Here is a 23,210-nt window from a genome sequence, read left to right on the forward strand (position 1 = left end):
AACAAAACAAAAAAACCCCCCAGCACTTGCAGGCAGTTGGAGCTGCGTCTGGCTGACTGGGCCCCGCCCGCACAGTGCAGGGCAGGGTGACAGCTCCAATAGCCCCAGTCTGAGCCCTTCTGCCCCTCTGCTGTCCTGTGCTGCCCCGGGGGGCTCTGCTAGGAGGCCCCAGAGCCCCCCCAGCCCCTGCTGTCTATGGGTGTCATTTGGCCCCCATTGGGGGGGCTGTACCCTTTGTGTGGGTATTGAACCCCCAGTTGGGGGGGCCATACCCCTTGTGTGGGGACCAAACCCCTTATGTGGGGGCCATCACCCTGTGGGAGTGCAGCAAAACATGTATTCATGAAACATATATTTAGAGTTCATTTTATTATTATGATAAGAGACTTGCTTTAACACTGTAAGATATATCAATAAAACATTGTCCAACTGATCACCATCTCTTTCTTGCTCTCTGTTTTATAGTGGTCTTTTGTTTTACTTGTGGAGGAACATGGATTTGGGGGTATTTTACAGAGTGACTTTGGGATTTTTTTTAATCAGGGATTTTTCAGTTTTCCAATAGGGAAAACCAGAATTCCTGCTAGGGAGGCCAGTGGCAGGCCCTGCTTGCTCAGAGCTGGCACCTTGGACCCGTCTGGCGGTGTGTTGGCAATAAAAACCTAGGATTCCAGACTAGCCCAGGGATTGACATGACACCTTGTTCAATTAGTGACAGAAAAGCTTTATTTACTACAAGTATTTAAAATCAAGTCAAGTGAGCCCAAACTAAATCAAAGTCCAGTAATTAGCTATAAGGTGATGATTTCTCACCAAACAGGTGACGAAGAGGCAGTTTGTTTCTCTTCAACTTCTCGAGTAAGTCGGATGCATCAGCAACTGGTATCAGAGAGATTTCTCACTCTTGAAGCGCGTGCACTGTTTGCTGTTTTACTGCCTTTTTATACCTTTAGTTTAGCATCTTCAAAGCATTCTTTTAGTTGTGTAAATCAAGAAAGAGTCCCAAGCAGTAATTGACAGGAAAAACCTGTTCATTACTGGTTATCAGAAATTTTTAATTTGAATGAGTTACCTTCTTTGGTAACAAGAGGTTATCCAGTTTAAAACATATCAAGAAACTGATTAACAGCCAGGAAAAACATACTAAATCGGGAGGAGACATCTATTACATATGGAGAATGTCTCTTCCTGCACATAAACACGAGTTAGTCGCAAAAGAAATATTTACCATACTAATTAATTAAGGATAGACATTTCATATGATTACACACCAGACAACTAAGAGTCTGCTTGAAATCATTCTGAATATAGCAAGATAAGCTGGAAGAGGTACTTCATTATTCCTTCTTAGATGGCCTAGCCATGAACTCACATCCTCTTGCAATATGCAGTTAGCATTATTATTCTGCATTTTATCTCTTGTGAGTAGGCCCAAGCTTAGCATGAGTTTCAGAGTCATCACTGTGACTGACCTCCTGGACAAATAGGACCAGGAGGACATGTTTTGACAGTTCAAAGCAGGCTACCACACCTGGGTGATAGCTGCCCAGATGGCCTGGCAGGGGGCACAAATGGCAGTAGTGCCGCACAAAGGCCAACCCTGCAACCACAGTCCACTGGCAGCTGGCCCCGAGGGGCAGATGCCTCTACTGGCTCCGCACGCCCCCCCGGCAGGTCACAGCCAGGCAGCAGCCCCGACTGCCAGACTGCTGCAGTGGGTAGAGGGTGCAGGGAACTCTCATGGCTGCTTCAGCAGTCCAGCTGGCACAAGGGGTAGTGTTCCTAGGTACCAGTTGGCTAGGTCCCAGAAGCTCCTGAGAGCTAGTAGCCCTGAGCTACTTGCCAGGGTGGCTTTTTATACTGCTGGGGCCAGCACAGGTGACTTGTGCCTTACACACATGAAGTAACAGCTATCACTTGTGACCCTACTTTACGTATCCAAATAAAAAAATAGGGGGGGAAAGTGTCACATTAGTTGTTAGTCTGAGGACAAAAAATAAGTACCCAGGAGATTGACAGTTGGGTCTAATTACCAGTGGGAAAGTTATCAAAATTATATATGTTATGAAATATAATGCTAGCTCCTAGAAAACTGTCTGTGACAAGAGGGGTGGAAGACCTGTTAAGCACCTGAATTGATTTATCTTCTGTGTAAATGACTTCTATGTAAAAGACTTCTACACTTCTGCTGCCGGGAGGTCTAAGGATTCTGTTAATCAGTGTCAGGAAATATTACCTGTCAGTGTCAGGGGACAAAGCATAACAATTCTAAAGAAAATATGTCTTCTAAAAACTACTGATACAAAAGCTCCTTCTTGATTGGAAGTGGTTCCAATCCAGTGGTTTTGAATGAGAGTGCTGTTAGTCTGTTTCAGGGGTACCATGCTGCTGCTGTTGCCCCTTTCATGTAGAACTGTCCCAATGCCTCTGTTTCCAGAAGGCACCATTAAGGCTGAACCAGGAAATGACTGCTGTAGGAGGGGACTCTCTGCTGGAGCCCAGCCCGAAGGAAGGTCCCAGAGGCATAAAGAGTAGGGGCGAGGAGGAACACCAATCCTACCTGCTGACTTAGAGGCAATCCCCTCCACCTGGCTGTGCCCACTGTTTCCAAAACCTAGTGGGCACTCTCCCACCCCACTAGAGGGTCCCCTCTGCTTGCCCCAAGCAGCTTGCTGACCATCACAGCAAGAGTAAGTGCCCAATGGCTGCAGTAGCAGTAGGGGCCATAAAAGCAGCCCTCAACATAGATCAGGGAGGGCTTATAGCATACAGCGTACGTGTTGCTCAGCACATGCAGAGGAATACAAAGAGTAAGGAAGAAGATGGGGACATGATGGGGTGAATTGCACCACAGCAGGTGGAAGGGACCCATAGCAGGCATGAGAGTGCCCTCTGGATGTAAGAAACTCTCCTGGAGGATAAGGGGGGAAGGGGCAGGAGGCGGGGGGGAGAGAGAGAGAAACCATATCTGTATCTGTGTGCGGGTATAGAGAGAGAGAGAGAGAGAGAAAGATATACATATACACACAATTAGTTTTTACACATTGGAATAGATAAGTTCATTTGTGAAATGGGGTACCACTAAGCTCAACAAAGCTAAGGGGGGTAGGATGTGCCTTGAGCCTAAAAATGTTGAGACCCCTGCTGCAATCCATTGCACATTTTCATGTTACAGTAGAACTTTACACATAAACCTAAGAGCAGGTATAACAACTTACTGAGCCCTTTTTCAGTATCATAAATCAAGAACTGAGTGCTTTTGTGGGCTTGGAAGCATTTAAGTGAAGGGTTATGTTTTGCAAATGAAAGAGATGTTGGGTTGGCATTCTATTCCCTTCCTAGTTATCTGAGTATTAAGGCATTGCCATCTACATGGTATTTTTGGCACTTACATGCAGGTAGGAATTCTATTCCTGGCTGCATAGCCCTACACATATAGATTACTGTGTACATGCACAGACTGGGCAGGCCTGGTTGGCTGCATACGTGGTGTCTAAAGGCCTTCTTACACAGTAATTTTGGGTGGCTCCTGGAGCTCTTAACCCCTTGATTGTCCACACGTTAACATTTTAAAGTGGCTTTGAGCACTCACTATGTGGCTCAGTTACGCCACTCCTGGGCAGTATCTCTGATCTGCACTACCCAGCTCCTGTTCCATTAAGGCATGGCCACTCCTCACAGATGTGCCATCCAAGGTGAAGTCCTCCAATATCTCAGGATCTCTCACACCCCTGCCCATAGAGCAGGGATACAAACATATCCTGACTCATCAGACCTGTAATGGCAACTCACAGCTCCAGCTCCTAGTCCTGCCCCAGATCACCAGGCCTCTAGTGGCAAGTCACAGGTAGGGGACAGTCTAAGGAGGTTTCTAGACTAAGGGTGTGACTGCTCCAAACTCCAGGTTAGCACTAACACCGATCAACATTTGTACGGTTCACAGCATAAGGTCTAACAAGGCCCAAAGGCCTGAAAAATGTAGTTGACCAGAATCCATAATTAGTAGGACTTAGACTCAGGGGTGGAACCAATGTAAGAATTATTGGAGGAAATGAATGGAGGGCTGTGCGGGGTGCAGGAAGCTTGTTTCATTGGATGCAAGGGCCCAAAGCCAGGACTCAGGACTCAGGACCACCGCTGCTAGGCCATCAACCACCTAACTGAGGCACATACATCTAGGTTGCTTTCTTCCTCCTGATCCCATATACATCACTTTCATGGCTTCCCAGAGGTACAACTTCAAAAGGAGTGCCAGAGAGGAGCCTGAATATTAGAGGAGGAGCCAGAGAAGAGCCTGGACCTGTGGCATGGTGGTTAGAGTGCTGGGTAGGGAAGTCAGAGACATCTAGGCTCAAACTTACTGAGCCCTTTTTCAGTATCATAAATCAAGAACTGAGTGCTTTTGTGGGCTTGGAAGCATTTAAGTGAAGGGTTATGTTTTGCAAATGAAAGAGATGTTGGGTTGGCATTCTATTCCCTTCCTAGTTATCTGAGTATTAAGGCATTGCCATCTACATGGTATTTTTGGCACTTACATGCAGGTAGGAATTCTATTCCTGGCTGCATAGCCCTACACATATAGATTACTGTGTACATGCACAGACTGGGCAGGCCTGGTTGGCTGCATACGTGGTGTCTAAAGGCCTTCTTACACAGTAATTTTGGGTGGCTCCTGGAGCTCTTAACCCCTTGATTGTCCACACGTTAACATTTTAAAGTGGCTTTGAGCACTCACTATGTGGCTCAGTTACGCCACTCCTGGGCAGTATCTCTGATCTGCACTACCCAGCTCCTGTTCCATTAAGGCATGGCCACTCCTCACAGATGTGCCATCCAAGGTGAAGTCCTCCAATATCTCAGGATCTCTCACACCCCTGCCCATAGAGCAGGGATACAAACATATCCTGACTCATCAGACCTGTAATGGCAACTCACAGCTCCAGCTCCTAGTCCTGCCCCAGATCACCAGGCCTCTAGTGGCAAGTCACAGGTAGGGGACAGTCTAAGGAGGTTTCTAGACTAAGGGTGTGACTGCTCCAAACTCCAGGTTAGCACTAACACCGATCAACATTTGTACGGTTCACAGCATAAGGTCTAACAAGGCCCAAAGGCCTGAAAAATGTAGTTGACCAGAATCCATAATTAGTAGGACTTAGACTCAGGGGTGGAACCAATGTAAGAATTATTGGAGGAAATGAATGGAGGGCTGTGCGGGGTGCAGGAAGCTTGTTTCATTGGATGCAAGGGCCCAAAGCCAGGACTCAGGACTCAGGACCACCGCTGCTAGGCCATCAACCACCTAACTGAGGCACATACATCTAGGTTGCTTTCTTCCTCCTGATCCCATATACATCACTTTCATGGCTTCCCAGAGGTACAACTTCAAAAGGAGTGCCAGAGAGGAGCCTGAATATTAGAGGAGGAGCCAGAGAAGAGCCTGGACCTGTGGCATGGTGGTTAGAGTGCTGGGTAGGGAAGTCAGAGACATCTAGGCTCAAACCCCACTGTAGGCAAAGGGTGCCTAGAATCTAGGTCCTCTGGAGTCCCAGGCACTTAAATGCTGGGAACAAAAAGTGGGAAAGCTCTTGCCCATTTAAGCATGCACATGGTTCTTTACATGGGTAGGGTTATAGAGCCAGGAATAGAGTTCCCACCTACATGTAAGTGCCAAAAATGTCATGTGCATGACTAAGTGAAGACATTTAAATGATCAGGAAGATTAGAATGACACCTGTGGTGTACAGCACTCTTCAATTAGAGTTCATTTATGTGTTGGCTCCACGAATAAAAAGTTGAAATGTTCCCAAGTCAGTAAAAACAAATTAATGGTATTGAAGTGCCTAACTCACTTTTGAAAGTGAGGCATTGGATTCTCAGGTTCCTGACAGACATCAATTTAAACATGCAATGGGATCTGAGCAATTTTATCCGGGATCCCAAAAATTGCACATCCTGCCATGTCAGACATGCATTCCATGTGGAACATCTTTGTGGCTGGTTTGCCATTTTTATCACATGATAAATCAGGTTGAATGAGTGGCAAGTTACAACTTGTCACACAATTAATGTATTGATTGCATAATACGTGTAACATTTGCTAGGAGCCTGAGTCATTTAGGCACATTTTCAAATTTTACAATAGGTCTGTAGGAAGTGGTATAGTTATAAGAATTCTGTGGTGATCTGTTCAATGTGCCTTCAGTAGTGCTCTGATAGCACTCTTTGTATTGCTAATATAGTTTTCCTGTGATTAGCTGGCATTATGTATTCAGCTACAATTTCTTCTCTTTCATCAGTGAGCAAGATGGTCCTTGCTGCATTGGAACCAGTGAAGTCTGGCAGGATTTCAGCATTGACAAGACCCATTGTGCCCTATGAGGAGTGCAGTTTTCTGAGGGCTGTCTGCTACTGAGGCTTACAGAAGGAGATGCTAATAGATGCAAAGGCTAATAGATGCAAAGGCTCCAGAGTTTGATGCAGCCCTGAGACTGAAACAGCTCTACTGCTATTTACTGGCTTGGTAGGGAAGATTTACATGGGTACAGTTGGACCCACTCCCAGTTCATCTACTTGGTCTGGCAACAGGCTTTGCCCCATAATGCACTTCAGTGTGATGAGAAACATCCAAAAAAAAAAATCCACGCAAGTTCTAGAAACTATGCTTTTCTGCTCCCGTATTGGATCTGGATAGTCTTCCCTATAGTGTCACTACCTGCAATAAGTAACATTGTTAAATAATGGAGTGCAGTGAAAGAATCTATTTATCTAAACTGTTCAAGGTCAGAGCAAAGAATGGAATACAGTCCTGGGGAGGAGGCCTCTGCTGTACTGGGAATCAGCCACTCAGAGAAATCCAACAAAAAACAATGGACTGTCACAAAAGCATTCATGCCATTACTGAAGCATTTAAAATTGAAATAGGTTATTTGACCTTTTTTACATTTCACAGGGGATGTGAAAATATTTTTTCCCATTAGCTACAAATGATCTGATTTAATAATAAGGCTTCAGTTTACTTTGGTTTATTTGAGTGCATCTCTGATTAGCAATTCAGGAAACAGCAAAGCTGCTATTTAGCATTTTGAATTTATTATGAAAACTGGTATTTAGCTGATGGACTTTTAAATAGAACAGGCAATTTACAAAAATAAGTTATTGTCTCCAGCAGAAGACGCTGTATATATTTTATGGGTTGAGGACTAGAATGGTTTGCAACTGATTCTCTGTCTTGGGGCAGTTGATTGCATTAATTCTTTACTCTCCTTAGTGTGGGATTTTGTAGGTGTTAATTGTTGCTAATTAACTGGCTACATTAGCTAGCAACTGTGTATTGAGCTGGTACCTGAGTGAATCATGATTAATTGGTAACTGGCAACCCAGTAGCTTAGCAACCAAGCCTGCAGTAGCTCCCCACAAGACAGAGACAGTCAGTTGCACAAGCACCCATGTCATGAGTTTTGCCTGTCAGCAGCTTGAGGTGCAGTTCCCCCCAAACCCCTGCACCTATCTCCTTGAAACCTGCATGCTTCGTGGCCTGAGCAGGGGCCACCATCCCTGCAGTTTTCAGCCTGCTGCGCCTTAACACACACAGGGTCATTATGTCATGAGTGTTGCCTGTCAGCAGCTCGAGGTGCGTTTCCCCCCAAGCCCCTGCACTGATCTTCTTGAAACTTGACAGGCACCATCCCTGCAGTTTTCACCCCCCTGTGGTATAACACATAGACGTGACATGAGTTTTGCTTTCAAGAATTTGGGGTGGAGTTCCCCCCAAACCCTTTTACCGATCACCTTGAAACGTGGCAGGCTTTTTGACCTTACAGGGTTGTCACCCTCCTGTGTTGTAATGCATAGACGTGACACAAGTTTTGCTTTCAGGAATTTGGGGTCCACTTCCCCCCGAACCTCTGCACCAATCTTCTTGAATCTTGGCAGACTTCATGCTCTCAGCAGAGGCTAGCACCCCAGCAAATTTCTTCCAAATCAGACAGCAAAAACCAAAGTTATTGATTCCCCATTATACCTTATGGACGGATCTCCAAAGCGGCTCCGAAGCTTTTCCAAAACTCTTTGGAAGCTCCATACTGCTTCAGAAAGCCTAAAGAAGCCAGTGCTTTGATCTGGACATGCTTCTTCAGACACAGAAGCATCCAAAGCTTCTCCAGATCCGAAGCACAGTCCGAAGCCTCGCACAGACCTACTGAGCACCACATATCCCTGGGACAACGATTGTCAATGATTCTCATGCCTGCCCCTGCCTGCCTTGAGATCCTTTCAAGGGTGCGGCAGGGTGACACACAGTATTAGGGGACAAAGTGTTAAGGGACATACTGTTAAGTATTCAGACATAATTTACAAGATAAACCCAGATTCTTTTCAAATAGGAATCCATTCTGACCTTCTGTGGTCTTTCTGAGTTCTTCGCAACAGAAGAATTGCTCTAGTATTTTTCTTTAGTCAAAAAATGCATGAAAACTAAGAGAAAACATTTTGCAAGAGGGGCCTTGATTCTATCAAGGATTGCCTTGAGTCTAAAAATATTGAGAACCACTGCCTTAGGCTCATCCTCAGCTCCTGGGCCCTACTGCATTACATTGCCTTACCCCCTGGGACAGGCCCAAAATGCAGAAGTCAGAGCACAGAGAGGGAGTCCAGAATTTCCACCTGCTGTTGCAGCTAGAGTGATAGTGGGGAGTGGCCGAGTGGCAATATCCCATGGGGGTTGCAGCTTAAGCCTTTCTGGACTACATGCAGCCCATGGACTGCCAGCTGGACAGCCTTGGTTTATGGCATTGACAAAGCTGTTGGGTTAGAAACAAATCATGCTGAGACTAACTCTTAGTAATTTTGTTTAGCAGGCACATCTGTGGTAGAGAGTACAAGGTCTCCTCCAAAAATGTAAAGCTATCATTGGAACATCCATAGTGTAATAAAAATGCAGATCCATAGATCGACTGAAATGCACACTGAAATGCCTGATCTGCTTAAAAGCTATAGCAAGCATGCTGTCGGCAAATACAAAAAACAGGTCATCTCAGGGGCTTTGTTAATAGAATTGTTTCATAGCTGTGACTTTGCATAACTATATTTTTTGAGAGAACACAAAATTCAAAGCAACTTTTCCAGCAGCTTTAAATTACTTGTTGAAATACTGCTTGGCCACAAATCTACCATTACTGCCTTCTGAGCTAGGCCTGCTGGGTTCTAGAATCTCTGCTATTGTAATTCTTCAGTTGTCTCCTAAGTCCCTTAGGGTTGGAAGGTATCTCAAATCACTTCTCCATATTCTTTATGTATCCACCACCCCGATGGAAGGCCCAGCGATAACTGTTCCTACCACAACTGAGAGCAGCTGCGAGGCAAAGTTAAATTAACATAATCCCTGTCAATGAAACCGAGAAGCCGTCATAGAACCTGCAAGGTTGCAGTAGCAAAGATATAACCCAAACTGAAGTGTGATACATACATTGGGGAAGAGAGAGTTTAAGGATGGGCAAGTACTGATCTACTTGTTGCCCATCCTTCCACAGATCCTACTGTGAGCAGCCAGTTGGATGTAGGCATGATTCAAACTGCCACCAACTTAAACAGCAGATTGGTTTTGGTCTTATCTCTAGCTGCACACTGACAAGAAGTTGTTTTTGCTTAATGCAGCAATCCCAGATGGATAGGTGGAAATAGGCTTTCTCCTTCTCCTTCTTTTTAAATCCTGCCAGGAACTGTATTTCTTCCCTGTCACTGTGTGTGAATCTTTCACGTGCAGCTGAAAAGCTGTTAAAGTAGGTGAAAGTGAGTGTAAAAAGGAGAAACTCTGAATATTATTTTTTAACAACAGTTTAACAGCCATTAATTCACTAAGCTCATAAACAAAGAGAGTGAAGTGTCTGTGCAGAGAGGAGGATTCTCATGCACAAAAAGGAAAAGCATTAGAAGGGTGGGTGAATCAAGGGGTCAATAAACTCCAGCTTTGAGCCAACTCAGTGTACACAACTGTATAGAGTCCAATATATTGTTGTCAGAGCCAGTGCTTTTGAAGAGAATGGTATGGTGGACTTGCAGACAGGAGACATTGCCTCTGTTTCTATTTTGCTCATTGTCTATATAATAAGCTGAATTTAAGTAATGCAATAATAGCTGCTGACACCAGGCTGCCACAATTGCAAAGGTACACTTTACTGTTCTATAGCTACATCTCTCACAATTTTCAGAGCTGTGTGATAATGTCAAACATCACTGATGGCATCCCAGCCTTATTAAGTATTGAATAATACCATCAGTAAATTGATGGTCTACATAAACCCTCAAAATACAGTGGTTTGTTTTGGTCTTTTTTTAACATATCAATTGCAATTACATCAGTTGCAATATCTTTCAAACAGGGAATTAATAGAGCAGCAATATTCTCAAATGTGAAAAGAGGATAAATCAAGTGAAAAGACTAGAGTATCCATGAATCAGAGACCTCATGGCCATCTTTCTTCCCTTGCCCTGGATTTTGAAATGTTACCAGTATAAACATTATTTGAGAGTGAAATCAACCAAAAGAGATGGAAGGGAAAAAAGCCTCTTTTAATTCTTCTCCTGGCTGTCTCCCCCATGTACATGTTCAGTGATACCATTCTATCTTAAATTAGGTGAAGATTCCACCATGCCTTATAAAAGGTAATTAAAAAATAAATACAGGTTTCCCTCACTTTATGCTGTACATGCATTCCTGGAAAATGGCACATAACTCGAATTTGCATAAAGGGAGCACAGATCCACACAGGAGACTACATTTTGGTGCGCATCATATAACAAACTTTTGGCATAAAAAGGGTCATCACATAAGAGCAAATTCTCATGTACAGAACCCACATAAAGTGAGGGAAGTAATCAAGTAATAAACCAGTTATTTGTAAGTGCCACTGGAAGCAATTCGTTCTAAGCTTGGATCTGTCATCGTGAGTTTTCCTGCTTAATACATGGAGTGTTTTATCCAAACTTATCCAAGTGTTCCATTTTTGTTTCTGCAGCTTGGAACAGAGAAATCTCACCCTGGAGACAGAAATGATGACCCTTCTCGAAGAGCTGGATCAAGAGAGGAAAAAATTTACAATGGTAGAAATCAAAATGCGCAATGCCGAACGGGCAAAAGATGATGCAGAGAAGAGGAATGATATGCTACAAAAAGAGATGGAGCAGTTTTTCTCAACATTCGGAGAACTGGCTATGGAGCCTTGCAGACCAGAGACAGGCAACACTGTATGGATCCAATAAGCATTCATAATCAAAACTTTGGAAATTTGGGAAGCATTAGCTGGGTATTAGACAGCATCAGGTGGCTGGTCACCTGACTGAGGCTAGCACTCAACATAAGGTTGTAAACCCTTGAAGGAAGAAACCAAACAGAAATTAACTACCCCATGTCTGCAACGTGTACTTTCAAGTTATATTCTTTAAATGCTTCATGATGCTACTGTCAAGTGTTACAACTGGATGCGTGTATATAGATTTAAAAAATCATCCTAAAGAGAGCGAGAAATGCAGCTCAAGAGATATTTTAATGCAAGGCTTGTATTTAAATTGGTACACTGAAATGTTGCAATCAAGCTTTATATCAAGGCACTTAACATAATAAAGTATTTTTGGCATTGTGTTACCATCAGCTTATTTTGTATATCTAATTTTTTGTTGTTTTGTTTTGTTTTTGTTATCCCCTTTACTGGGGAATGAGATAAACACACACACACACACACACACACACACATATATATATATATATATATATATATATATTTATAATATTAGTTATTAAAAACAAAATATTAATGCGTGGTTGTGCTATTTGTGCCAATAGATTTGCCATGACCAAAAAAAAAATGTAAGTAATTTTATAAAAATAAAATTTTTATAGTTTGGGACTTTTCTCTTTTGAGATATATATATAAAATATCCTGGTTATGTTGGAGTGTCAGGCCCATTCTACCCACATAAAATAATGGTACACGTTCCAAAGTCCAAAAGAAGATTATCTCATTAAAGAATCTTTACCTCATGTGTACGGAGGTGCTTGGCCCCTCAAAAGCTCAGAACCCAGCTGCAGGTGCTCAGCTGCTAATAGTCTTCCTGGCTGAGAGACTAGCAACCAGCTGGATCTGATACCAGTTCAGAAGGAAGGAGCCATAAGGAGAGTTGCAAAATTCTACAAGGGGAGTTCAAAGGAAGGAGAGGATAAGTGGTGGTGCTGGGGAAAGGCACAGACCCAGAAAGATTCATGTCTGATTACCTGAAGGAAAACAGCTGCATGTTTGTTTGTACTTTCATTAGCTTATTAGCTGTGGGTTCAAAGCTGTTTCTGGAAGAAATAGAAATGTTGCATCCTGGAAAGCAGAACTCATTCCCCTATCTAAAAGAAAAATGGTAGGTTATCTGCTTAGACCACTGCATTTTTTTCCCCCAGAGTAATTTTTTCCCCCATCCTAGTTCAGTTTTTCAACAAATAAAAAATAAACATTAAAAAATATATCTGGATGAAATACATGAAAAGGGATGGTTGAATGGGAAATGCTTCATATGGTCTCTGTCTGTGATTTTTAACTAAAAACTTTTGTCCATAAGGTCTGTAAAAGAAATGAACTCAAGCTGGCCATAAAAAACTAAGAAACTGTGAGCCTAATTGAAAACCTATTGTTAGAATGAGGCTGGATGCAACTATCTGCTCTGGACTGACAGAGCAGAGCAGTGCCACTGTGTCTGAGCAGAAATGCAGCTTAGTGCTTTGTGGCTCACAAGACCCCCTGTAGCCTCCTCCACACACACCCCCAGCCACATGCTGCCTCTGTCCTGTCTGCTGTCACCTGCTATACTGTCTGCTCACCTTGAGGGCCGGCAGGGCCAAGTATCCCCAGGCAGTCTGAGGCACTGGGCAGGACAGAAACAGGTGTGGTGGAGACAGGACAGAGCTGTAAAGTGGGGAGAGCTGGTAGGTAGGGGTTCATGCTGGAGTGGGGCTGATGGGGGTAAAGTTGTGGAGTGGGCTGGGGTGAGGGCAGCATGGTGCAGGGTGCAGTTGTGGGGGCATTAGGCTGAAGGCATGAGGCAGGTTTCTGTTTTCTCAGGTTTCTGGGTGACAGGTCAAGCCAGATTTAGGAAGTTGATGTTAAATCCCCAAGTTTGAACTCAGCCCTTGTTACTGCCATGCAGGGCATGGCAGAGTAATTACTTAATTATATAATTATAAAATAATTATATTTACATTTTGTTTACAAAATGTTTGGTTGTTAGTAAAAAGTGTGTGGATAGTCAGTTAAAAAAAGAGTGGGTTAGCTCTCTGGTGTTTCTTTCAGATGTGCTGTCATGTATTTATTTGAAGGCCTCCCCAGAAAACAAGTATAACAAGTCCCAACCTCACACTTGCTCTGTTACCAAAGAACAGTGCCATTATCAGCTTGGAATTAAGTCCTTTCTCAAATGAAATACATGGTGCTCTTGGCTCGTTTGGAGCCAGCATAGCAATGTTGGATTGACTACTCCCTGAGTAAAAAATCAGTCCTCTGCAGGTGGTCCAATTACTTCTGCCCCAGGTTCTTAAGATTTGGGTAAGTGGTACATGAAATCTCATGTGGGCCATTTGTATTAGGAGTAACTTTACTCTCCCATTTACATTGGTTAAATGGAAGGAGAAAATACTGGTAGGTTATTTTGGCAATTATTTCTTTGCTTCTATTCATTTTATTTTTTTAAATTCATTTGTCCCTTTAAAATAGCCCTTTAAACATAAGAACCCACCTCTCCCATTCCACCTCACAAATAAAATCCCATTTTATAGCTATTGTTCAGTTTTTAAATCTCTGTCAGGGGGAGGGCTGAAAAATATGGCAAATCAAATAAATCTATGGGAATGCTTAACAGGGCAAATTACAATGTATAATTTTGCATATAATCTTATAGGAGGAGAGCAAAAGAATATATGCCACCACCACTTTTGCTCTGCCTGAGTCTATTACCAAGGAACTATTTTGTGAGTAACAAGATGTGATTACTGTGGAGGAGAGTTTCTAGTCTGACAGTAGATCAGACTTCTAGTGAATAGGATGCCACGTAATGTGTGCCTTAGTTGATATTAATGTTTTTGAGTGATTGTGTGGTTTGGATACTCCACTGGGAGTTGGGAACGTGAATCCTATGCACTCTACTGACCTTCTAAATGACTCTCTGGCCACACTTCTTTGTGCCTTTGTTTTCCTCACTCAGCCTTTGTCCATCTTGTCTGCATAGATGGTAAGTTCTCTTCAGAACAGTGGCTGACTGCTGTTTTGAATATATACAGCACATAGCACAGGGGGTAGATCCTAGACACTACTATGATACAGCTGATAGTAATATCACTCGAGAAGGAATGGACTTGAGGGAACATCAAATAATCCACACTGCGCTCTGCTTTCAAAGAGTTGTTTTTATTTCCAGTCACATACATAGCTTTATTGATTCACACACAGGAATTTTAAAATGTTGAATGTCTTTTTGTGTGTGTGTATGCAAGTCATTTCCTGAAGTAATTATACTTTTTCTGAAAAGTCTGGTGCTGTTTGAAGCTGAAGTTTGGAGTGGGGGAGGGAAGGGAGTCAGACTTTTACACCTCACTGCTGTAGAGGAACCGTGCATGTACCTCCTTCGCACACCAGAACAAAATCAGTCACAAACAGTACAATAAAAGACCATATGAGCTTTTATTTATTCATTTATTTTACATAAAGGAACTACATCTAGTCTCAGCAGTTGAACATTTCCCTCTTCCTCCTCCTTAACTGTTCAATGTCTGTAACATTCTGGCCCTGGCCCTGCCCTGTCCCACATCATTTGGCCAAAATTCCTGTTGTGAAGTGTAGCAGGAATATTGCCTAGCTAAGGAATGCAGTGTTGGGCTCATGTTATTGTTGTTTAAATGAGAATACAGTCATCAGTTCAGTGCAGCAGCAACGGTTGCAATTCACATAAGAGTCTTGCTTTCTAAACAAGTCCCAAACCCTATTTGGCATCCATAAATGAGAACAGGAGAAGAACATAATGCATTGTTTGCCAGCCTACACTGCTCCTACAGTACTTGATTTTGAGCTTGTAGGGAGACTTAATTCTAAGAGAAAGAGAATGTGAAAGAAAAAAGGTTGTGCTGCACACTTTCTTACCTTAATATTAGTTTAAAATCCTCTTTTTTCACTGTTAAATCCTGCAGATCTGAAGGAATAGAATTTGGTTGTCTCCCTCTCCCCACCCCAGTCTTGGAAGCTGCCTACTTCAGTCTTCTATATTTTTGTCTTTATCAGTAAGTTAAATTTCTAGGAGTTGTTTAAAATGTGGCCTTGATAGGCCTAAGGGAGAATTGTGTACACAAAGCAAAGCCTCACACTGAAAGCCTGTCAGAAAATAAATACCTTATTTCAAATTGCTGTATATGTCATGTAACACAAATCAAATTGTATGGTTATAACTCCAGAAAGTGGAATCAAAGCCCAACTAAATAGGTTTTGTTATCAAGATGATGTTCAGAAGCACACTGCAGCAAAAAGAAAAACCAACACAACCCCTGACCTCCTGCCCCCCAAAACCTAATTCCTTTGGACTCTGGAAGGAGTAAGTGACACAGTCCACTCTGTCCTTTGAATGCTGGTTTGGCCTTGTATAGTGACTGTGCAGGAACTCATTGGCCATTTCTGTGACAGACTGCCCCCCAACCCTTCCTTTATTGAAGGATGGCAAATATCTAGCCAAAGAGCTGCACATCATTAGGTAAAATAGTACATCCTTGCATAGGCTCTTCAAAGGCTTATTCTCCAGCTAAGGAATCCCACTTGATGTCCCAATTGCTATGGAATCCCACTTAGTGTCTGGGCTATAATTTGAAATTTAATTTTTTTTTGCAAGTCTTTGCTTACAGTAAAGCTGCTAAACAGTTACAACTGTATAAAATTATTTGCTTCTGATGACTGTCAGGAGCATCAGTTCCCAATGCTAAACACAGCATGGCTCTTAAAATCGGAGTTGTTCCAATAGGCCAATCAGGCCATCTATTCATTAAATTCTGTTAATCACATAGATTGGATGAAATTATTGTTCCATAATCTTAGCAACCAACATTGTTTTCTGTTATAGTTTTAAAAAGCAAAAACCCTTTCGTTCTTTCATGAAGACTTAAGCAATAGCAGTAAAGGAACTATGCTGGATCACTTATTAGGATTGAAACAGTTGTGCTCCTTGAAAGATAAAAGGACTAAGTCTAATGTCCTAGAATTATGGTTCTATAATGCTAACCATATAATGCATTCTGCCTTTAAAAAAATTCAATAGTTCCAAAATGCTGTCCAGTGAAATTTGTGCAAAAAGACTCAGTCTGAGACCCCCCCACCCCACCAACATGTTAAGCCTGATTCTGCACTGTTCCCTTGATACAAGTGCTGGTACCTTTCAGCACTGTTATACGTGTAAAACATGCCCCAAGTAAGGGAGTGAGTTACACTAATTTTTACACATTAACAACTGCTCAAGGTTCCTGGCATTAGAGCCTCAGGGTCAACTGAGAGACATTATTCATTTATTTGAAAGTGATTTTTTGCCAGGTCTTTGGCTAATAGTTTCAATATGGTTTCATATCATTAATATGCATTTCTGTGTCCTTTAAACAATGATATGGGTTCTGTACTGGCACATGATACATGTTTTATGCTATATTCAATGTAGGAGGCGACTGATATTTGGAAAAATGCACATGCGTGTTTGTTGCTTAAAAGGTCTGTCTTGAGGTCTTACAAAGAAAAAATTTGGTCTGAAAAATAATTTACATTCACTTTGAAGAATTAATTGTAAATTTTCTTCCATTAGTTATGTATTGGCCTGAATACAATCCAACTTACTCTATTATTCTGTACAAAAATAAGATTTACTCTCTTAAGTGGCTGTCAATGGAAATGTTTATTCCTTAGGTGGACCACACTTTATAATACACATTTATTAATTCCTCAGAGGGATCATACAACATAGCGGCAGTATGAATTTTATTCGCTTATCGGAAGTGTGCTATAAATAATATATCATGGATTTGTATATAATCACAATTCTAAAAGAAAACCTTCTGATATGAAAATAATATACTTCTTTAATTGGTAAGAATTGTCTTAATTGTGCTGTTCAGTTTTAAAATGAATCTCACTGACCTTACGTTTATTTACTGTATAACTGATATGTCCCTTAATTCAGTTATACTGAATTAAGGGACATATAATTCAGTAATGAATTCAGTATATATAATTCAGTAATGAATATATGAATATATATATAATATATTCAGTAATTAATATATGAATATATGACTATATTCATATGTCCCTTATTCAGTTATACTGTATAACTGATATGTCCCTTAATAGGGTTGTGCTTAAAAGTGAAGTCTATGACAGAGCCCTATGAAATTACCTGATGAATAGACTAGCATTATCCTTCTGTAGCTGAGCCCTGCACAGAGGACCGCACTTAAAATGAAAATAGGTGATAAACCAAAAGTGATTTGAACTACTCATAAAAATCAATAAGTGTATTAGAGAAACATTTAATGTATGTCAAGGTAATCTGCACCCCTTGTCATAAGATCCTTGGACCTGACTGCCATACTTGTGTATAAGTGATGACTTCCAGAAGGTGGTTGTAATTTGAATGGACCAGCTCAGCCCCTCTGTAGCTTGGCGTCATGGAGGACAGCCAGTGTAGGTTATTTCTAAGTTCCAAGGAAGATGTCACTACATCCAAGATACAGTTTCATTCCATTGTAAAATCAGTTATTCTCAAAAAGTATGGTCTTCTGAAACCGCATGTCCTATGTGAAACCACAGCGACTATGAGACTGGCATGGACCCAGAACCTTTAAACTCTGTGAATTATTTTGGGAAACAAAGACATCAGATGTGAAGTTATTCTTTCTTAAAAGATCCCTCTCTCAAGTCTGTGCTACCTTCACAAGCTAACACAGTAGTGTGGTTGAGCATAGAGAGGATAGATGCAGGGATTGGAATCCATTAAATGGATGAATTACTTGCTTCTCTTTGGAAAGTAGGCTATGTGCTAAATGTACTCTTAATCTGCCTCAGCAGATTCCATCAAATAAACAATCCTCAATTGTTTACTCTGCCAAGGCTCACTGAGGAGTAGATTGTACTTTGTTTCATGTACAGTATTATAACTTTCACTGACCTTTAAACCAAACACAATACAAGGAGGAAAGAACAAAGAAAACAAACAGAAAACTATCTGTAAGGCAACCTTTGTAGATCCACTTGAAATAATTTATCCTCAGTAAATTACAGCCAATAGTCTGTTATCTAATAACTGAACTGCCTGAAAGAGCAATGTAAGAGTTTCATTTCCATCCCAACCCCTTACCTGATGTAAGATTGCCTTGAAATAAGGTCTCACATTTATCAAGGTCTGTACCACCCTAAGAAAACCTATCATATACACGTTTCCATCTTTACCACAAGATTAAACCATTGCAGCTCAAAATAAAATACTTACAAAATCATTGTGGAGTTTTAGTCATGACTCTGGATGTTTGTCACTGGGACTCAACGTACAATGCCTGAGAAACCTGTTTCCCAGTGATATGCCTCCAATGGCCCATTTGAGGGGTTGTCATGGTTCTCTGTCCCACATGGTCTCTTTATGTCTAGCAGAAACATTTTGGGGATTTTTATTTTAAGGAAGGAAACATTAGTGAAGCTGTAGAAATGTGCTTAGTCCAAAACTGTGTCACTGCCTTAAATGTCCATGAGCATAAAAACACTGTCCAATGTAAACCATCTTGGATAAGAAAAGATCTGTTCATTGGCTGGAGCAATGAATTTGACTTTCAGTGAAGGTTTCTGAACATTGTGGCATTTAGATGAGGCCTTTCAGCCAGCTGCGCCTTAACACACATAGGGTCATCTGTGTCACAAGTTTTGCCTGTCAGCAGCTTGAGCTGCAGTTCCCCCCAAACCCCTGCACTGATTTTCTTGAAACTTGGCAGACTTTTTGGCCTCACCAGGGGCTATCACCCCTGCAGTTTTCACCCCCCTGTGTGACACGTTTTCTTTCACGAATTTGGGGTGCAGTTTCCCCTGAACCCCTGCACCGATCTTCTTGAAACTTGGCAGACTTCATGCTCCCAGAAGGGGCTACTACCCCTGCAAATTTCATTCAAGTCAGACAAAACACAACACAGTTATAGATATTTCATTGATTCCCCATTATACCCTGTGGCTGGATCTCCGAAGCGGCTCCGAAGCTTTTCCGGAGCACTTCAAAAGCTCTGAACCACTTCAGAAAACCTAACAAAGCCAGTGCTTCAATCCAGACATGCTGCTTCGGACACTATCTGAAGCACGGTCCGAGGCCTTGCACAGCCCTATTAGCCAGGCTTGGCACAAAGTCCACTCACTGTCTGACCTTTATGAGTCAGTCACGATGATAACACTTGTCTCTTGCAAATGGACAACCTGAGCTTTACAATGAAGGTAATTCCTTTTTTTGTTTGTTTGTTTTTTTGTTACAATCAATGCAAAGAAAAGCCTCCCTTTGCAAAAATAAATTAAAGCAAAATGGTTATACCACCAGACCAAAGAAACAAAAGTCTAAGTGAAGGAGTCTATTATTCCTCATAGCTAAATGAGGAAGATTTAGCTTTCCCATGAAGATGAATATGCATTATGAAAGATGAGTCATCATCTTGCAGGTCCCAGTTGAGACCCATGGTATATTAGAGCTCAGAATTTGTTTAAAGTTAAGTCTACATCTTGGGTCTGGTTTTGGTGATGTCTATGTGTCACATGGACTCCTCTCTCAAACTGTTTGCCCGTTTTAGCTAGGGACAGAAGTGACACAAACTAGTTTAAGTGATGAGAAACTGGTTTAAACCTGTAACAGAACAGAAAGCTCAGTGCCAGTTTCAAAATGGCTGAAACTGGTTAAAGATAAACCTGGTTGAATATAGCATTAGATTTAACTGACTTGGGTCAAACTGGTTTCTGAAACTTCTGTCCCAGATCCCTGGTTCAAGCTAAATCAGAGTCCCCCAGCATTACAGCATGCTTCCCAGCCCTAGGCTAGCTGGGTTGTCTGCTCCAGAGAGCAAGGCGGGCCCCACCCCTGCTCCCTAGCTGGCTCACAAGGGGTGGGGAGGGGGAGGCAAGCCTGGCTGGAGATGAGTGGGACTCTAGGGCCGGGGGATGAGGGGTGTTAAACAACCCTTCTCCTGCTCAAACTTACCGCTGGCTGCAAATGTGGACTATAAATTCCAGAGGCACCTGGAAGCAGGAAGAAGTGATGAGTAACCCTGTAGAGTCCTGCTACTGTAATTCTGGATTACAGCAGAGACCCCAGAGACCTCGGGGGTCACAGGAAGAGAACATGAACACACAGCCAGAGAGCCGTGCTCTAGCACACCCCCAGCTTCTGGCCTGACCCACTGCAGGCATGTGGCTGGATTTCCTGAATCAAAGGTAACTGTCTGTTTACTTCTGCTTCTATTTAAACTATGCAGTTTATACTAACCTGCAGAGACTGGATCAGTTCAGCCTCAGGCTTTTTGACTGTCTGTACCAAGACATTAAGATAACATTCCTTTCCATTCCCCTTGCCCCAGTCACCACTCTTAGAAGATTTTAGTTAAATCTGCAGTGTCTAGAAAATAGCCACCTGCTCCCCCTACCATCTTCCATGTTTGGAGCCTAAAATTCAAATCCAGCTTTCACTGTCCCTGCATATTATGGTGGTTTGGATTAAGTGCAGAGCTATCAGCTGTGCATGCCATAATTTCAGTGCGTCTAAGCAAGCACAAGAAGCCAGTTGAATTCCTTGCTAGTCAATGATTTACAAAGTTCAAGTTGCTTCTGTCCCTTAGATTCTGGCAGGCACAGAAGGAATATAATTGGTCTAATCTGATTGGATTTCTTTAAATCCCTCTCCCCGCAACCACCCATGATTGGATTTTGTTATTACTCTTAAAGACTTCGTCTTAAAGACTTGGTCTTACAGACTTTCCATTTAAAATTGGTGCACATAGTTGCTCATTTACAGGCTATGAGAAATAAATTAACTTTCTCTACAATACCCTTCAACGTTGTGTTCAGGGCTTCTGGAAACCAGGCCCCTAAATGATTAACAGCTCCATGCCTCCATTTCTTTTTTTTTTTTTTTTAATTTATTTAAAGGGATGTAACACTTCCGCAGTGTTAATCTTCTTCACTCAAGAAGATTAATTTTTCATGGCCATTTCTAAGAATATAGCCAAAGAGAAATACCTTAACTCTCACTCAACCTTACATAAAAAATGCGTGAATCTCCTGGGCAATAAAGCTGCTACACAGTGCTCTGGCACTATAAAGATAAATTAAGATGAAGGAATTGATTTCATAGATTGTCCACTGACTTCTGTGCCCCCTCTGCCCACATTTTCTGGAATATACTTTTCCCCCCAGTTTTCATAAGGTTCAAGGAAAAGGAACAAGAAAACAGAGGGTAGAATGAGCTTACTGTGTGTCTCTTACTGTGTCTCTTCTTGCACACCCATCTACATATAAAGCACACAGGATTCCAAAATATAACTATCTTAAATAATAAGGCTGCTACTTTGAACACAACCAGAATGTTACTTCCTAGAACAGTCAGAACATTTCATGCTAGACATAAAGGCATTTCTACAAGATCACATACATAGTAGGTGAAATTAATCTCTGTGCAGAAGGGTTTGCACAAGCTTATCCAACAACTTAATGACCCTCTTAACTGGTTAAAATAGAGCTTGAATGGTACCCAAGCCTCCTGTAGGTCCTCCCTATAATAAAAGAAGTGCAGTTTACCCATTAACACAGTGGTTCATTTACTCAGAGTCCATTTTGGACTCTAGACACCCCTCCATAATGTTTGGGATTTGACTGACAACTAATTTCAGAAACTAATTTATATATTGTAGTGCTTACCTCATTACACAGGGTCTAGGCAGTAAGGGTAGAAGATTGGCTAGGCAGTAACAAGCCTGAGCCTGGATCATCTGCTTCACATATCTACTTAGGTCCCTTTACCTTTCTTATCTCCTCGTATGTCGCAGCACCCTTCAAAGGAGCTGCCAGCACCGCTGAGTTCCCTGGTACCCTGGTTGAGAATCACTGCATTAATTACAGCCTCTTCATAGGTAAGAAGGCTTCAGTATTATAAAGCTCAAAGGTACACTGCAATGTACACTCATAGCAGTGCAATTTGTAAAGTATTTCATTCAAATCTTGCCTGTACAAGACATTGAGCACTCATTGCATTCATTGAAAGTTAATGTGCAAAAGAAACACCTAAGAGGCCACCAAGATCTATGTTGTTTCTCTACTGTGGTTTGCTATTTATCTGGACTAGGCATAAAATTAAAACAAACAAACAAACCTTTAAGTTACTAAAGCAAGGCCACCAGTGAAAAGTACCTTCCCAAGGAAAATGCTGAGAGGATTTCCCTTCTGGCACAAGAGGAAAAAAAAGAAGGATTCTCTTCTGCTTTTTTTAATAACTCAAACAGAAATGAGTCCAGTGACTCAACATTAAACCACAAAATGTTGACAAATGATGCTAAGGCCCCAACAGTCCCCTCACAACATAGACTGGGAACAAAGGAAGATAAAAAGAAAACAGTTTAAGATGAAAACAAAATGGAAACATATTCAGTTCCTTTAAAAGACATTACTTCTGTTCATCCATGCTGACTGGCTCTGGCTATCCTTTCCATCTAAGGCCCTAAAACAAGGTTGGACATTTCTCATCTTCCAGTCTTGATGCTGAACTGTTGGTTGGTTCTCTGTGCTTTTTAAAATTACTTTTATCAACACTGATGTTACTGTCCTTGTCATTGTTAGTTATATTTTGAAGTCCAATTGTGCAGAAGTACAGGCAGGTGCAATTTAGGTCTTATTATTACAGGATAGACAAGACAAGGTGAACAGTTGGTCTTGCTAATTAGGTTTTGGAGATTGGTTTTTGTTCTTGTCGCTGTAATATACTGGCCATAAGTCCCACTTACTCAATTTACTAATTATACATGAATACCTATAGACACTAATGCCTCTTGTACTTTCATCTGTTGTACATTGTTCAGTACATGACTGAAAGTCAGAGGTCAACCACATTTAAGCATCCAGTGGCCTGCTGTAAAAAAGATCTAACAGAAAGAG

General features: G+C 41.8%; 1 protein-coding gene and 2 long non-coding RNA genes across 8 annotated transcripts in view; 2 read left to right on the forward strand and 1 right to left on the reverse strand.

Moving 5' to 3' along the window:
- Positions 1-11,637, forward strand: part of ARHGAP24 (Rho GTPase activating protein 24) — an 81,930-nt gene extending 70,293 nt beyond the window's left edge. For all 6 annotated transcript variants that reach the window (XM_025197296.1, XM_006018079.3, XM_025197297.1 and 3 more), the window contains one exon: positions 11,013-11,637. In XM_025197296.1, coding sequence (XP_025053081.1) covers positions 11,013-11,256 — 244 coding nt within the window. In that variant the 3' untranslated portion in view covers positions 11,257-11,637. The remainder of the gene's footprint in view (positions 1-11,012) is intronic.
- Positions 11,638-17,372: 5,735 nt separating this feature from the next.
- On the reverse strand, positions 17,373-20,406 carry LOC112549315. Its single transcript, XR_003092703.1, has 3 exons — positions 20,269-20,406; positions 18,538-18,688; positions 17,373-17,896 (listed from the first exon to the last, which is right to left on the reverse strand). It is a non-coding gene; the product is annotated as an uncharacterized LOC112549315 (long non-coding RNA).
- Positions 20,407-20,440: 34 nt separating this feature from the next.
- Positions 20,441-23,210, forward strand: part of LOC112549314 — a 9,871-nt gene continuing 7,101 nt past the window's right edge. The window contains exon 1 of the long non-coding RNA XR_003092702.1: positions 20,441-20,501. This is a non-coding gene — a long non-coding RNA (uncharacterized LOC112549314). The remainder of the gene's footprint in view (positions 20,502-23,210) is intronic.

The sequence above is a fragment of the Alligator sinensis genome, unplaced genomic scaffold, assembly GCF_000455745.1.
Source record: "Alligator sinensis unplaced genomic scaffold, ASM45574v1 scaffold125_1, whole genome shotgun sequence".
Lineage (NCBI taxonomy): Eukaryota > Metazoa > Chordata > Crocodylia > Alligatoridae > Alligator > Alligator sinensis.